The sequence below is a fragment of the Hydra vulgaris genome, chromosome 07, assembly GCF_038396675.1.
Source record: "Hydra vulgaris chromosome 07, alternate assembly HydraT2T_AEP".
Taxonomy (NCBI): domain Eukaryota; kingdom Metazoa; phylum Cnidaria; class Hydrozoa; order Anthoathecata; family Hydridae; genus Hydra; species Hydra vulgaris.
In genome coordinates, this window is record NC_088926.1 from 20,100,318 (window position 1) to 20,116,517 (window position 16,200).

Genomic DNA, 16,200 nt, shown 5'->3' on the forward strand with positions numbered 1-16,200 from the left:
AACATAAACAAAGTATAGTTTAATAAGAAGTATAATTATAAAAAGAAAAACATTTTAACAATGAAATATCGAAAGTTATATTCTTAGCATATAAAAATGTAAAAGTTAAAACCTTATTATTCTCATGCATAGATCTGTCAGGAACGTACTTTTTACGCTAAGACCCCTGAAATAATGAACGTTCAGACCCCTGAAGTAATGATCTTTTCAACTGGAGAAAATGTTTTGAAAAAAAAAAAATCAAAATCTTTACTAAAAATAAAAGAAAATAAATAGTACTAAAAAACTTATATTGAAAAAGAAGAAAAGTTTATAATTTTTAGCATATTTTAATTTTATACTTTTTTTGTTAAATAAAAAATTGTTAAAAAAATATAAAACCTAATTTTTTTATATATAGTTGATGAAAAAGTTATTAATCAACCGCCTTTGACACAAATTACTATGCGTAAATTAGCGAATTACTTATTAATAGATAGTATTAACTTCATAGTGACGATGAAACCATAGTCATAATAACATATTGTATTTTATCAGATGTATTTTATGATTGATAAAACACTTTTATTTTTACGCGTTTTATGTTTTTAATGTTATAAACAGTTTAAAGCAGCATTAAAACAATATGGCAAAGCTGTTTTATATTAACACGAGTGTTTTATTTTAACAATCTCGCAGTATTGTTTTATTTTTGATTTATAATGCTTTTTGCGATAAGTTTTTAGGGGCTGTCCATTAATTACGTCAACAAAATGGAGGTCTGAAAATTTTTAACAATTTTTGGCATGGGGGAGGGGGAAAGGGTCTAGAAAATTTAACGTCAACAACGTTACTTTTTTAAATAAATTTAGTTACTTCGTTACTAGTCATGCATACTTACTTAGTTACTAGTCATGCATACTGGCCGATAAAATAGGTATCAAAACGAGACTATTACATACCAGGATCAGACGGCCTGCCACTTGCAATCGAAGTTGCTCAGTTAAAGAGAAATCTTGGAGTTCTTATCTTAAATGATCTTAAACTTAATGCTCAAGCTTTAGCAGCTGAGGTAAACGCTAACCGCTCCTTAGAGAGGCTGAAAAAAACTATTCGCAGCCGTAGTTTTTTTTAACTTTTAGATGTAAACAGTGGGTCATCAACTGTCGTAGGAAAGATTTAGACGAAAAAGATTTCGTATTTTTAAACAAAAACTTATTTGTGCAGTAATCATTTTGAAAATACAATGTATTATTCTACATATAATAATGGAAAACATTTGTTGCAATTCCTACTATTTTTAACATCCCATATCCTCCTCCACTTGTTGGTTGCAAAAGGAAATCATCAGTTGAACGTCATTCATTTCCAGCAAAAAAGCAAGTTGTTTGTTTACCTGTTAATTCAGATAGAAATTTAGAGAACAAAATGTCTACTAATGAAATAAATTTCAACAAACTTCAAAGGTTACTATTAACATTGCGAGTCAAAAATTCTAGACTACGTAAACAAGTTCGACATTTAAAATCTAAACAAAAAACCAAAAAAAACTGTGTCTATAAAACATTTTAAATTTATCCAGGAAATACTTATCTCCTATACAAGTTAGTTTTTTTTAGAAGTCAATTAGAAATGAGTAAACGAGTCAATAAAGGAAAACACTGGGCAGTTTGTGACAAAGTTTTGGCTTTGCGAATTTTATTTCATAGTCCTCAAACTTTTAATGTCTTGCAAACAATATTCTGTTTACCAAGTCAAACCTGTTTATTATTATTTTTGTCCCCCGTATTTTCAGATCTTCAAAAAGGGTTTTCTACTCTATTGTTTTCTTTATTAAAGTTACGTGCTGATGCAATGAATCCACATGATCGTAATGGCAGTCTTGTTAGGGATGAAATGTCATTAAAGCAGCATTTAGAGTATGATAGAAATTCTGACAGGGTTTATGGTATGAGAAATGGAAAACTTTTAAATCAGGCTCTTGTAATTATGGTTAGAGGCTTGGCAAATAAATGGAAACAACCAATAGCTTATTTTTATAATAATTCAACAGTATTAACAGCTGACTTGGCTTCTTTACTATGTGAAACCATTTCTAAGGTTCAAGAAACTGGTTTTACACATTAGATGTGTAGTTTGTGATCAAGGATCTACTAATATAGCTGCCCTACGTTTGCTTGGGTTTTCCAAAGATTTACCATACTTTCCTAATCCAATGATAAAAATATTCATTTTATTTTTGATCCTCCACATTTAGTAAAAAGTATCAGAAACAATTTACGAAGGCATAACATTGACATTAATGGTGAAATTATTTCTTGGCAACACATCCAGTCTCTGTATAATTTAGACAAAATAAACTCTGTACGTCTAGTGCCAAAACTAACAGATAGACACTTAGATCCTGGTCCTCTTATCTATGAAGGTCAAACTTGCCATTCAAGTTTTTAGTTATCAAGTTGCTTCTGCATTATATTGCTGCTCTAATACAAACTTACTTCCTTTAAGTGTATTACCAACAGCAAGATTTGTTGAACGCATGGATACTTTATTCGATATATTGAATTCATATAAACTATATGCAGATAAACCAGCTCGTTGTGCTCTAACTTTAAAAGGAGCATGTATTTCTCAGTCGGAAGAGTTAAAGCATTGGATTGGAAATTTTGGATTGGAAATTTTGTAATATTAGAAGTCAAGCAAGTATACCATGTCATTGGGGTTTAAGTGTCACAATAAATAGTGTTCTAACCTTAAGTAGAGAGCTATTTTCTGAAGGTTTTCAGTTTGTTTGTACTTCTCGTTTTAATCAGGACTGCATTGAGAATTTTTTTTCCATTATTCGAAGCAAAGGTGGTTGGAATGACTGTCCAAATGTTAGACAATTTCGAGCTGCCTATAGCTTTATTACTTCTATCTGTAGAAAAAAGCAAATCCAATAGCAACTGTATAAATAGGTACGTGACATGAAGTTTTTAAATTAATCAAACACTAGATTGTTATATATCATTGGAAAGGTTTTTAATTCAGTATTTTAAAGGTAAAAAAATTATCAAAATTGAACAATTCTACAAAAAGTTATGGCATTTTGAGTACCGAATTTTTGATATATAGACTTCTTGAAGAAACTGTGATCAAATTTGAGGTTTTTTTTAACTTAAAACGTCATAACTTGGTCAATTCTTATCGAAATACATACAACTTGGTATCAAAAGATAGGTCTAACAAAGGGCAATATATATATATGCAAAGGGTGTACAAAGGGTGCTAAAGGGGCGTCTACAAAACTCTTTATTATATTAAAAAATGTAGATTTTTTAAAAGAAAATATTATTATTTAATTGAAATTCATAATTTTTATTTGTATTTTTTAATATATTCTGCAAATGGCAGTTCAGCTCATTCAAATTCTTGCCCCAGGTTGCACAAACTTTGCTTATAGTAAGATGGTTGACTGTCTGACATTGTGTTAGATATATTTTCAATAATCGAGTTATGACAATCATCAAAGCTACTTTGGTAAAAATCTGAATAAACAAATGCCATATAATCAATTGAAGTGCATATATGACTTTCATAATCAAATGCTGTTCCTCCTGGTAACTGATCTAGAGCAAACACAAGACATTTATCTTAAGATGTTAAGTTAATGCTATTAATGTGGACACTTTCTTGTGTTGTAGCATCAAACCCAAGAGTAGGATTATTATTATGCATAGGCCGCTCTGCTGCTTGCAAATCTGGAATACTGCCATGTTCACGAGCTCTTTGCTCAACAGTAATTCGATGAGGAATATTATTAAAAGTAACACCCATATAATACCCTATTTTGCTCATAAGATATCGAATGTTACTTGTTAGTTATATTACACAACAGCATATTATAAATTATTAATCTTATTTGTAATAAATATGTTTTTTTATCTTCTGGCATAATTACATTTCTTTCTTCCTTAATCTGGAGAACTCATTCTCCAAACTAGCAATTACCCTGTTACTTGTAAAAAACAGCAGCATTATGCTTAGTTTTGAGTTGCCTTAACTTATGCTTTTCATTTATTTTTCAAAGCTTTTTTTTCAGCTTAAAAGTGACGAATCTTCTCACTGTAATTTTATTCTTTTATGTGTGTTTTTTCAGATCTGGTATTTTTGCCCTTGAAGCTTTAATTATTTTTACTTTTTGTTTAACATTTTGTCTTAGAACACGTAATTGGTTTGGCATGCTGTTTAATTCAGCTTTTAAAAGTGCTAACTTGTTCCAACATTATTTGTAAGAGTTAGCTTCTTTTTTTTTTATAGGGCCTAATTTCTCTCTAATTATATGTTTAGTTATGTCTCATTTGCTATAACCAGCAGATGTTGATGTTCAACTATTTAAAAAAGATAAAACATTCATATTGGTATATGAAACATCTGAGAAGCCTGATGATAATACAATATTAGACAAACTTGATATATGGCTTTAAAAAGTTTATTGCAAAATTCATAAAAACGCTTACTGTCCTTAGCCCATCTTGAATTGTCTAGTGACTTGTTGAGATGTTTTGAGAAACGAATCACTATTTTTTGTAAATAATAAAAAAATATGTCCATTTCTACAAACTGTATCACACTCTGTATTAGACTCAATGCCTATTTGCGACAATTCAAAATTAGCAGTTAAATACTTTTTGCATTCACTATAAAACCCAAACTTTGTTTTTGGCCCCATGAGAGCAGAAAAAAGTTTAATTTTTATAAATAAAATATAATATGTTTAAATAATGGTAAATGTAATGACATTAAAATCCTCCTCACTACAAGTGTGCGTTATTGAAGCTTAAAAAGTTATCTAATTAGAGAATAATGTTAAGGTGTCTGAGTATGCTTTTTTTTCAATGAAATTTGGCAGGTAGTGAGAAAAAAGGTTATTAAAGGTGAGAGAATATATTAGAAAAATGAGCCAGCATTCCTTTGATATATACTTGATGTCCAAACAACAACAAAATTTTACCTAATTGGAGTAGAGTTTTAAAGTGTCTAAGTATGCTTTTTTTTCAATGAAATTTGGCAGGTAGTAAGAAAAAAGGTTATTAAAGGTGAGAGAATATATTAGAAAAATGAACCAGCATTCCTTCTATATATACTTGATGTCCAAAAAACAAGCAAATTTTTAACAACAATAAATTCATAATAAATAAAATTTTAACTAAAAAAAATTCATGTAAAATTAAAGTTCCATAATTCTAGTATTCAAAAAATATCTATGTTGATACATATTTCTCAAAAATAACAGAGCAAAACATGTTCATACCGGCCGAAAAAACGGCTTTGTAAAATCCGGATTTACGCGTACCTAGTATAAAGGATTCAAATTTTGAGACAGCTTTCAATCTAAATGATTTTATGAAGTGTTGTACTCAAACAACCACTAATTGTGGAATCTATGAAACAGAAAATAACATACCTAAAGGAACATCTTATTTTCATCCAGGATCATTTTATATGTTTACTGGAAAAATTTTAATGCAACCTAAGGATCAAGCCCTTTTACATATGGCTGGATGGCTTATTCAAAAGGTCAAGTTATGCCATAGGTGTGCAGATGTACTCTTTCTTAGTTCAGCTGACAATCCATTAGCTTTTATGTCACTAGTTTGTGAAATGGAAATAACTTTTACGAAATTTATTGATAAATATCTTGAAAGAAATGGACTGGCCATGATTCTCATTAATAAAATTAAAAAAAAAGTCATTTTCAGTTTTTGCACAATCAACATAAAGAACATGCGCTTTATTTGAAAAAAAACATTGTTCTTTTTTTTGTTATTACATGAATTTTTTATTTCATAAAATTTTTAAACAGAGACATAAACCTACGCAATAAGTCAAATGCAAAAAAAATTGCACGTATTCTTCATAATTAATATATTATGATACTATTTTTTTAATTTTTTTGTATTAAGATGTGCTAATAAAACTTTTTTTAAAAATTATGTTTTTTGTTATTACAAGAATTTTTTATTTCATAAAATTTTTAAACAAGAACAAAAACCCACCTCATAAGTCAAATTGCAATTTCAAAAGTATTGTACGTATTGCCCATTGATATATTATGATATTATTTTTTCAATATAATTCTTTGTAATGAGACTTATTTATGTTATAATGTATAATATTAAAAACTTTTGTTAATGTATAATGTTAATAACTTTTATTTTTAATAAAATAATTTTATGTTCTATAAAAATTACACTAACTTTATGTTCTACTAAATGTTTTTTCCCCATTATTTTATTCTTATTGAAACATTCTAATGGAAATCTTAACAAAATTGATGTATCTTAATTTTACGAAATTGATATATCTTTAATACAAAATTAAGATTAGCAACAAAGTTGATTAACTAAAAAAAAAACTATTTGTGTTAGTTGCGGAAGAGGTCCGGCAGGACATCCGAGAATACAATTTCGATCAATTAACTGGAGTTTCGCGAAGTGGATAGGTTTTGTTGGACATCCTCTTACGTGTTTTATCGTCATTAACGGGTATTAAACTAAAAGAAATGATCAAATGAAATGATCTAAAACCATGTGATCGCGGTAACCGTTGTTGTCGATCTTCCCTTAGATCTCGGCTTTTAGTACCACGTGTATTGTTTTTTAAAACCTTTTCTAAGAAGGTTAATTTTGGAAAATCTGATAACTTTGCTTGATAACAAGTGTTGTACCAATAATATTATTAATTGTAAAATTATATGAAAGAAATTTTATTGCCATAAAATTTCTGCAATAAAATTTCTTTAATATAATTTTACAATCAGTATTTAAATTTAAATACTATTTAAAGTAAGGAAAGGTGGGGTACAGTGGATCGAGGGGCACAGTGAATAAGAGGCATTTTCTCAAAGATAAGGATTTTGTTCATTATAATAATAAAATCATTATATGTGCTCATATATCAGCCATCTTTATTTATAGTTGTTACCACATAACTTTTAACTACCTGTTTTTGGTAGGTAATTTTTGTTTTTAGCTAACTAAAGTATATTTTTTTACCTTCTTTATGTTTGTTATGAAGATCATGGTTGAGATAATTTTAAAAAATAAAGTTTTTATTCTTATAATTGTATATGCTTCCTTTTAGTAGTTTAGTTTTTCCTTTAATAACACTTATGTCCCAAGAAATTGATAGACTTGAACTTAATTTTTTATGGTGGAGAACAGTGAATTGGTTGATTCACTGTGCCCTATTAATGAAAAGTAAAGATTAAATTCATACATTTTTAACAAACAAACTACATGAAAATGAATTTATTAGTTCAAGTTATAAGATAATGTGTTATTATCTTTTTTTTTAATTTTTTGAACAAATTTTATATATATGAATATAATAGAAAAAACTATATTTGAAGTAGCTTTTCAGTTTATTAAAGTAACAGAAATTTTAAAGTATTAATTCAATATAGCTTTATAATATTTTATATGTATTATTCTGAAAAATAGTTTAATATTATATTGCCCATGTAATTTCATTACAGTCTATTATGATTCTTTATACTATATTTGCTTTAGTCAATATGGTCCAAAATCAAAAACAGATTGATAAAAAAATTGGTAACACAAGTTCTATAAACACAAAGCATGCAGTGCATATGGTAATTAAAAAAGGGCAAAACGTTTCTGCTGTAAGCAAATATAGTAAAATTGCTTTTTCAAGTTTATTACAGTATGTGGAAAAAGCTAAACCATATGGGCTTGATAAAGTATAGTATGCACCAAACTACAAATGCAGACAGGTTTTCACTAATAAAAAAATATTATATGGCAGGATATATTATAGATTTACTCGCACTCAGTTAAAAAAAACAACTTATGATTTTGCTGACTATAACAGGAAAATTGTTCCACAACCATGGACAAAAAAACCTGATGGAGAAGATTGGTTGTATAGTTTTATGAATAGATTTAAAGGTCTCTCTTTATGTAGACCAGAAGCAAAAAGTTTGTCACGTGCAACAAGTTTTAAGAAAAATTATGTTGCAGAATTTTTCTAAAAATTTGAAAGAAAATCTTAGAAAATATAATACTATCCTAATGACATCTATAATGTTGATAAGACAGGCTATTGTACTGTACATAAAGTAGGGAATATAAAAGTAAATTCATGTAAGTAAAATTCCTCCATTTATGGTGTTTCCTAAGGTGCATTTTTAATGGTACATAGTACTTCACCTGGAATAGTCGGGACAACTCACGTGTCAGGTTGGATGACAGCTGATAGTTTTTATTTATATATGAAACACTTTAGTACATCAACAAAATGTTCAAATGAGCAACCAGTCTTATTAATTTTGGAAAATCATGAGACACCTTTCTATTAAGACAATTGATCTAGCAAAAGGAAAAAGGGCTGCCATGTTGATATTGTCACCTCACTGCAGCCACAAGCTACAACCTTTAGACAGCACTGTCTATGGATCATTTAAATCCTATAAATATGCTGCAATCTCTTTTATAATGAACAATCCAGGTAAACCCATAACAATTCATGACATTTCAAACTTGATTGATTTTGCTTTTCCTTTTGCATTTACACCTAAAAAAATGTCATTATTACAATGTGCAGGGATTTTTCCATTCATACCAGTGATTTTTAGTGATGAAGACTTTCTTAGCTCATGTCACTGATTGTCCAATAGATCAATCCAATCTTGATTTCAAAGTACAAAATCAAAAGCCTTTGTCATATCATTGTGTTGAACTTTCATCTTCCAGCTTCAAAGAGTTCATAATGCCAGGATCTTCAACCTTAAAATTGTCTCATGAAGAAATAACCCTCTTTCCACAAGCACCACCAAGAAAGATGGAAGGAAAAAAGGTAAAAAATTCATTTTAACAGATACTTCTGTAAAAGAAGGACTTCGCCAAAAGAAAGATATAAGTTTACAAAGAAAAATAAGACTAAGCAAAATTGCAAAAATCAATTGCAGCCAAAAAAGCTTGCAAAAACATACCTTGTCTAAGTCCATCTAATGAGGCAGGTAATGTTAGTTTCTTGATTCATGGCTTAACAGATAGTGAAATGAATGGCACCAGTGGTTTCACAAATGAGACCTTGCTTCAAAATCAAAGCAAATTGATTTAAGCATCACTTCAAAATATTCTTAGAAAATTACCTAGACCACTTTACAGCCTATGATAACGCAATCAATATGTTTCTCTGCGCAGCAGAGAAACATATTGAGTGCGTTATCATAAGCTGTAATCTTCAAGGTTGTTATTTTGAAGTTATCGAGTTGAGAGAGGGTTGTAACCACAACTAAAGCAGCCTCCCTGACCTCCGGTGTAAAAAAAAAAAAATTGAAAAAATTCAAGTTTTAATAAAAAATAAAATTTTATTTTTGTAAAAAGTGTCCACTTTTTGGACTAAAACAGACAATTCAAAATTATATGAAAAAAACAGATAAATTAATAAATTCAATTTTTTTTTTTTTTAAATGTTTTAATATATAGTAATACAAACACAAAAAATTAGAAAGAGAAAAAGCAATGAGAAATTAAGATAAAAAAATTAAAATAAACAGTTTATAAACTAGGTTATGCAACTTTTGTCCAAAAAAATCTTTGTCTTTAATATATCTTTTTACGAGGCGAGGCTCACAGTGCTATGAACTGCAACTTGCTTTTTGCAAGTTTTCCATAAAACTTGCATCTCTAGCTTTTCATTTTGAAAAACCTTTAATCACTTTTCGTTTTTTTTTTAACTTTCTTGGCAGGAATTTCTTCTGCTTGTGCAATTTCAATATGTTCATTTTAATAGTTTTGGATCTTCTTCTCTCAACCAGTTTAACAAAAATAATAATTAAGATAAATTTTCTATAAAACTCAAATAAAGTGAAAAAATAAAAAATAAATTAATCTGGTTTGAGGTAAAAACTAAAGAAAATCTTGTTTGTGTTATTTGTCAGAAAGTTTCTTATAAAATAGCTTTCTTTTTAAATCTTTCATGCTAAGAACCTAATTTCTAAACAAAAAAAATGATTTTAAGAGTTATATTTTGTTTAAACTTGAATATCTTATTAAAACAATTATTTTAATACATATATTTATTGATATTTATAGTTTTCCACGAACTGTAAATTTAAAACTCTTTTAAAATTTGCAAATATCTTTATTTTTAGTTAAGATATTAAAAAAAAAAAAAATGCTAACTATGCACTCCACTGTATTTTTTTAGAAATATAATAAAATTATTTTAAGCCTCCTAACTAACGTAACCTTTATGTGGATAATTTATCACATGCTTTATTAAGATTATCTGACCTCCAAAGTATAGCCAAAGTAAAAATCTTTTTATTTCTATTAATAAAGTAGTTTAAAAAAAATTCATATCAGCTTTTAAATTGCTTATTTGTCTATCTATCGTGGCCATTGTTTTGAGTTCTATGATCTAAGACGAACACTGCAGAAAGCATAATTAAAAATAAATTTTTATTGCGTTCTTCTACATAAAGACTAATTATTCTAGTTGTATCATCTACAATAAAACCTGCCATCTATCTTCTATCTAAAATTTTTTTTTTACTATTTTTTATTAATAATTTCTACTATTAGAAACATCAATAACCATTTTTTTTGCAATTATTAAATATTACATTGTAAAATCTCAATAAATATCAAGCCATAAAATTATAGAGCAACTTACCTTTTAACTTAAATTAAAGATTTCACTAAGATTAGAATTACTTAAGTGTTTACTTTTGATACTTTATTAATCTTATCATTATGAGTTAGTTATCTTGTAAATATTTCCTGAAATGTGAACAACTACTTTTTTTATATTTTGATATATATATATATATATATATATATATATATATATATATATATATATATATATATATATATATGTGGATAATGTTTGCAAAGATTAAGTTAATTTGCATAATTGAAATTATTTTGCATTATAATGAAGTTCTCAAAGCTTTTTTTAGTGTTTTATCCAAATAATCTATAAGATCTTTACAAATAATCAACACTATCAGAAGAAATATATACAATGTCAGACAGAGATCTTGAAAAAAGATATTTTAAGAATCATTATCCAGCATATGATGAAACAAAACATTTGCTTGATCAGCATGAAAAGGTATTTAACAACAAGTTCTATCCAAGTTTATGTCTAAGCTTTAAAAAATGATTTCATATCATTTTTAACTTTAAAATAACAGAAAAATTAGTTGAATGTTTCCAAAGATCAGTTTCTTTATTTAATCTTTGATATTTTTTATTAACAATCTGTTTTATTACATCTTAATATATTTTTATGGGATATATATCTCTGAAAATCTTTTTTTATTTTTATTTTATTGGTGTCAACAAATAAGTTTTGAACTAAAAATTGTTTTAGTAAAAAGCTTTTGATTTTTTGAGAACTTAATTATTAATATTTAAAAATTCAAAAATTTTTTGGTGTTGTTGTCCAAAGATTGTTGAAAAGAAAACTTTTAAATCTGGAATATATTGTCTAGTTGTGTATCTTTAAACACATTTCATGTGACTTGTACCTGATACTCATAAATTTATTGAAAGAAATAGCACTCAATATTCTGCAAGATAAACTTTTTTAGCCAAGATTTAAACTTATTAAATCTTCTTATAGTTGTTTATATCTTTAAAATATGAGCATTAATATAAATTCTTTTGAATCAAAACCTTCTTTTTGACCAATGAGTTTGTCCTAATTGGGCACTTGTAAATTTATTTATATAAAGTGTAACTATAAAATCATAGCAGTTCCTTATTATACAGTAACCCACCTCAAATTACCTTTCTACAGTAATATTTTACTAAAGTTTGGAAATTAATAAATGCATATTGCCTTCAGACAAGAAGGAAGATTTAATTTTTATCCAAAACCAGATTGAGGCAGATTTGCCCTTGGTCTGGTTTTGAATAATTTCTTCAGTTTTTAGCAAATTAGTGTGAAAGCCAAATCAAGGAAGAGTCAGGTAACATTTTCTGTTCAAAAAGAAGCAAAAATATTAGCAAGTTTTTTTTACCTGAAAAACAAAGTTTTAGTGATGATTGTACTAATCATATTGAGAGTACTAATCAAAGTTTTGATGATGAAGATTTTGAGATTCCTCAACCTGAAAAGAAGAAAACTAATAAAGGTCAGGTACTCATTTTCTCTAAGGAAAAAACCAGGCATAAATAATTAGGCAAATGCTGTCATTAGTCCTGTTGTTACCAGTTCTGGTAGAAATCTTGATGATATTACTTTGTCCATAAGCTCTGGTCACAGAATCTCTGCAAAGATTATACAGGAGGATACTGCTATTCTGAAATTCAACTTAAGAGAAGTAGTTAGGAACACTGGCAAGCCAATTATTTTACATTTTTTATGGAAAAATCATTAAAGATTTTACAGGTGCAACAGATGACAAAAAGACCGTATGTGTGTCCTGATAAGATGCAACAATAAGACCCATTTTCTTGGTGTGCCAGGCCTGGGTCATGAAGAGGCATAATTTTAAGCTGTTCAGATGTTTTTGGATTATTTTTAAATTGGTGTGTTCCTTCACAGTCACCATATGCTTTAACACTACTGATTCAAACACTGGCCATCTCAAAGAAGAACAAGGTTGACAAAATTTCATGACCAAATATTGCTTATGTTGACATGCAGTCATCATGTAGGTGAAATTTATATTAGGCATTTTTATGATGCTGTGGCAATTCAAAAAACTGTTGGTCCACAGAACCCATTGTTTAAATTGAAAGAGCACTGGCATGAAGTTAACAGGAATCAGGTAAAGGATTTAGTCAATTTTAACCACCAAAAATTCAGTGGTACCTGGATGGAGGAGCAAGCTTGCTCCTTGCAAACCAGCAAAAACCTCAAAGATGGTAGTATACTGACAAAACATTATCTGTTGTTACAACTATACTGCTGTTTCCAAAAATATTATTAATCCTAGTTTTTGAAAAGACATTAGATAAATGTGATATAGCTGAGATTGTAATTATGTATTTTGATAAAAATCATGCTACCAAGTACAGAGTTCACAAAACTGGAGCTATCTCACATGAGCACTTTATGAGTACTGGAAACTTGGTCTATCTACAGCTGTAATATTGTTAGCCTCTTCTGACAGTGGCCATTACAAGGATATGAAAGATATGGCAAAGATTCTATACTCAAAAGGAAAGAGATAAATACAACAACCATATAGTTGCAATAATTAGAGAAGTTGTTCCAGATGTTTCCAGTGTTTTGCAACATCATGATCATCCCCATCTTTGGCTGCATATGTTTTTAAGGACTCATGGTTAATCTTTATCATTTTGGGGGATAGTATAAAAAAATAAATATGGATGAAAAATCCACAAATCTTTTGGAACAAATTTTCAAGACAATGTGGAACGTATCAAGAGTAAAGGAAAGCTACAGAACCTACCCCAGGAAAAAAGTCAAAAAGTGCATAAAAGGAATCAGCTGCTATTGTCGCTTCAACATTAACTGTTCCACAGCAAGTTTTTTTTGCTCCGCTTCCTCTTAGTCCTGCTAGATATTGGCCTAGTGATACCGTTTTGGAAAATCCTTATCAAGTTTTTAAGACACTGTCAAAATTTAATTCATTTTAAAAACAGCTGTTTTAAAATAAGTACGTTTTTTTATCAATGTACTCTATTTCATTAAAACATTATACCATAGTAATTTTTCAACATTTATTCTAATTAGATAGAAACTGTAATACACTATTTCATATTTGTTAATTAGGACTACATTCCTTTTCTTAAAGGCTTTTATTTATTAATTTTATTAATTTTATTATTATTATCTTTTTGCTCATTTTCTTAATAGCCTCTTGTGGTAGCTTGCATCCATATTGAGATTAAGTACAATTTTGATTAAAATTCTGAAAAAATTTTTTTAAAGTTAGATGGAGAGATTGTCAGTTCAATTCATTCCTTTATTAAAACTCAAACATCCAAACTTGTTAATGGTGTTACAAGTAATGATTATTGCATTAAAGACTTTTCAGTGTATACAGGAGAATCAGGTTTAGCTTTTTTTTGTGTGTTGGTATTTGTTTTCTATATTTAATGAATTTCTATAATTTATTATTAGGGTTTTTACTTTTTCTATTTTTAAACCACATTAGACAATACAAAATCCAGGACTTATTTAAACGGCCTGACCAACGAAATGTTCAATAGCTTTGTGGTTAGATCAGAGAATCTGAGATTTTGGTCAGACTGATGTCCTTACAATAAGTGTGTGGCTAAATATGATTTTTACTGTTTGTTTTAAAGCTACTACTCAAAAATCTTACTTTTGTGTATGATACTCAGAAAAGAAAATCTATTTATATTACAGGGCTCGAATTAAGTGTATCACAATCATGAATCGTGATTGCTTTTCACACCTTTGCAATTAGTTTTTTTTTTTTTTTAAATGTTTGTGATTTTTTTTCTTTTTTTAATTTAGCATTTTTTTTTTTCCAATTTTAAAAAATATAGAATGTTTTTCTTTAAGTTTTTTATAAAGTACATAAAGTACATCACGCTAAATTGTTTTTAAAGAGAAGTATGATCATTTGGTCTCTTGCATGGAGATTTTCATTCAACATAAAGCCTTTTTAAATTTAAATTACTTACTAAAATCTCTGCATGGAAGCCAATAGCATCCGACTTCTATTTTAAAGTTAAATTTAGTTTGATTTACATAGTGGATAAAGTACATCACAATAAATTTACGTATAAACTAAATCAAAATAACCAGTTAAGTAACTACAGTTAAGTTACTCAACTATTAAATTTACATAATACTCAAAGACTCACAAAAGTTAGCCATAAAAATGTTTCTTTTTATATTTTATATGTTTTAAATACATTAAAAGCTTCTAACTAAAAATTATTTTAACAAGAAATCTCAGATAGAATATAAGAAATACAATACCATTATATTTTATATTTTCATTTAATAAAAGCAATATCATGGTTACACATTTTCTATAAATATGCAAGTTGTTTTTTAGGAATTTTTTTCTTAAAAAAAATTCTATTTGAACAAGAGAAATCTATTTGAAATCTATTTGAACAAGAGAAATCTATTTGAAATCTATTTGAACAAGAGAAATCTATTTGAAATCTATTTGAACAAAGACTTTTACTCTTTTAAAAATCTCTTATTCAAATAATTTTATGAATAAAATTTTTTTTTTTAAATTTAAAAGAATTTTAATGCTCGCTGACAATAATTATAAATTTGATTGCAACGATGTCCGTAATACCCAGTGACATAGCAAGTATCATTCCTGAAAGTCAAACATAGATCTAGCTACAGTAATGATATTTAGAAGATTTAGAAGATAGTGCAAATAGGGATTATCTTTTTCCATATTCTTCCAGAATTCCAGTAATTTCTATAAATTTTTATTTTTTCCAGATATCCAAATAGTTTTATTTGTCATCAAATATTTTTTTTTGTCATAAAATAATTAAAACAGTAAAGGTATCACTCATCAATTACTTTATGCTATATTTTACTTAGGTGAGGCATTATTTGTACAAATAATTTTTTCTTATTTGTACGTGTATATTTATTATTATAGGGCTTCCCAAATGCCAAGACAAATTGGAGTAATTGCTCAACTTTAGGTGAATAAAAACTTGAGAAAAATTGCTAAAACATTTATAAACGTAAACCTGACCCATTACTTGATAAAATACTGAGTAAAAGCATGTGCTTTTTTAAATTCACCTGACCTATTAAAAATATATATATGTATTTAAATCATAAAATAAGTTTTGTGTTAATTAAAATTACCATATCGATTTTGAGATGTTAACAAAAAAGCATTTATTGTTCTGCCATTATTCTTCCAGGTAATAGATTAATATAAACCTAATATTCTTTGTTGTAAAATATCTGGTTTGAATAATGGATTTTTTACCATAGAGTTTTTAAACGATTTTCAAACAATTTCACAATTATATTAAGGCTTTCCCCTTGAAAAAGTGTTTGCGTTTTAGTTCAACTTGAGACTTGATGCAAAGAATACTGCTTTTCTACTTTGTTTTATTTTTATTTTCATTAAAATATTTTGTTTTTATTTGCCGTGAAATCATATTTGTTTGCACTATTTTATTTCTAAATCCAAATAAAAAAATTAAAATGTTTATTTTGGTTTTAATATTTTATTAGTAAAACTTGTATCATAATTTTTAA

General features: G+C 27.6%; 1 protein-coding gene across 1 annotated transcript in view; it reads left to right on the top strand.

The window, feature by feature from the left end:
* The first annotated feature begins 10,938 nt into the window (after positions 1 to 10,938).
* Positions 10,939 to 16,200, top strand: part of LOC100207773 (glutathione S-transferase LANCL1) — a 30,276-nt gene continuing 25,014 nt past the window's right edge. Inside the window, exons 1-2 of the mRNA XM_065801319.1 lie at positions 10,939 to 11,109; positions 13,906 to 14,029. Of these exons, the coding sequence (XP_065657391.1) occupies positions 11,020 to 11,109; positions 13,906 to 14,029 (214 nt within the window). The 5' untranslated portion in view covers positions 10,939 to 11,019. The remainder of the gene's footprint in view (positions 11,110 to 13,905; positions 14,030 to 16,200) is intronic.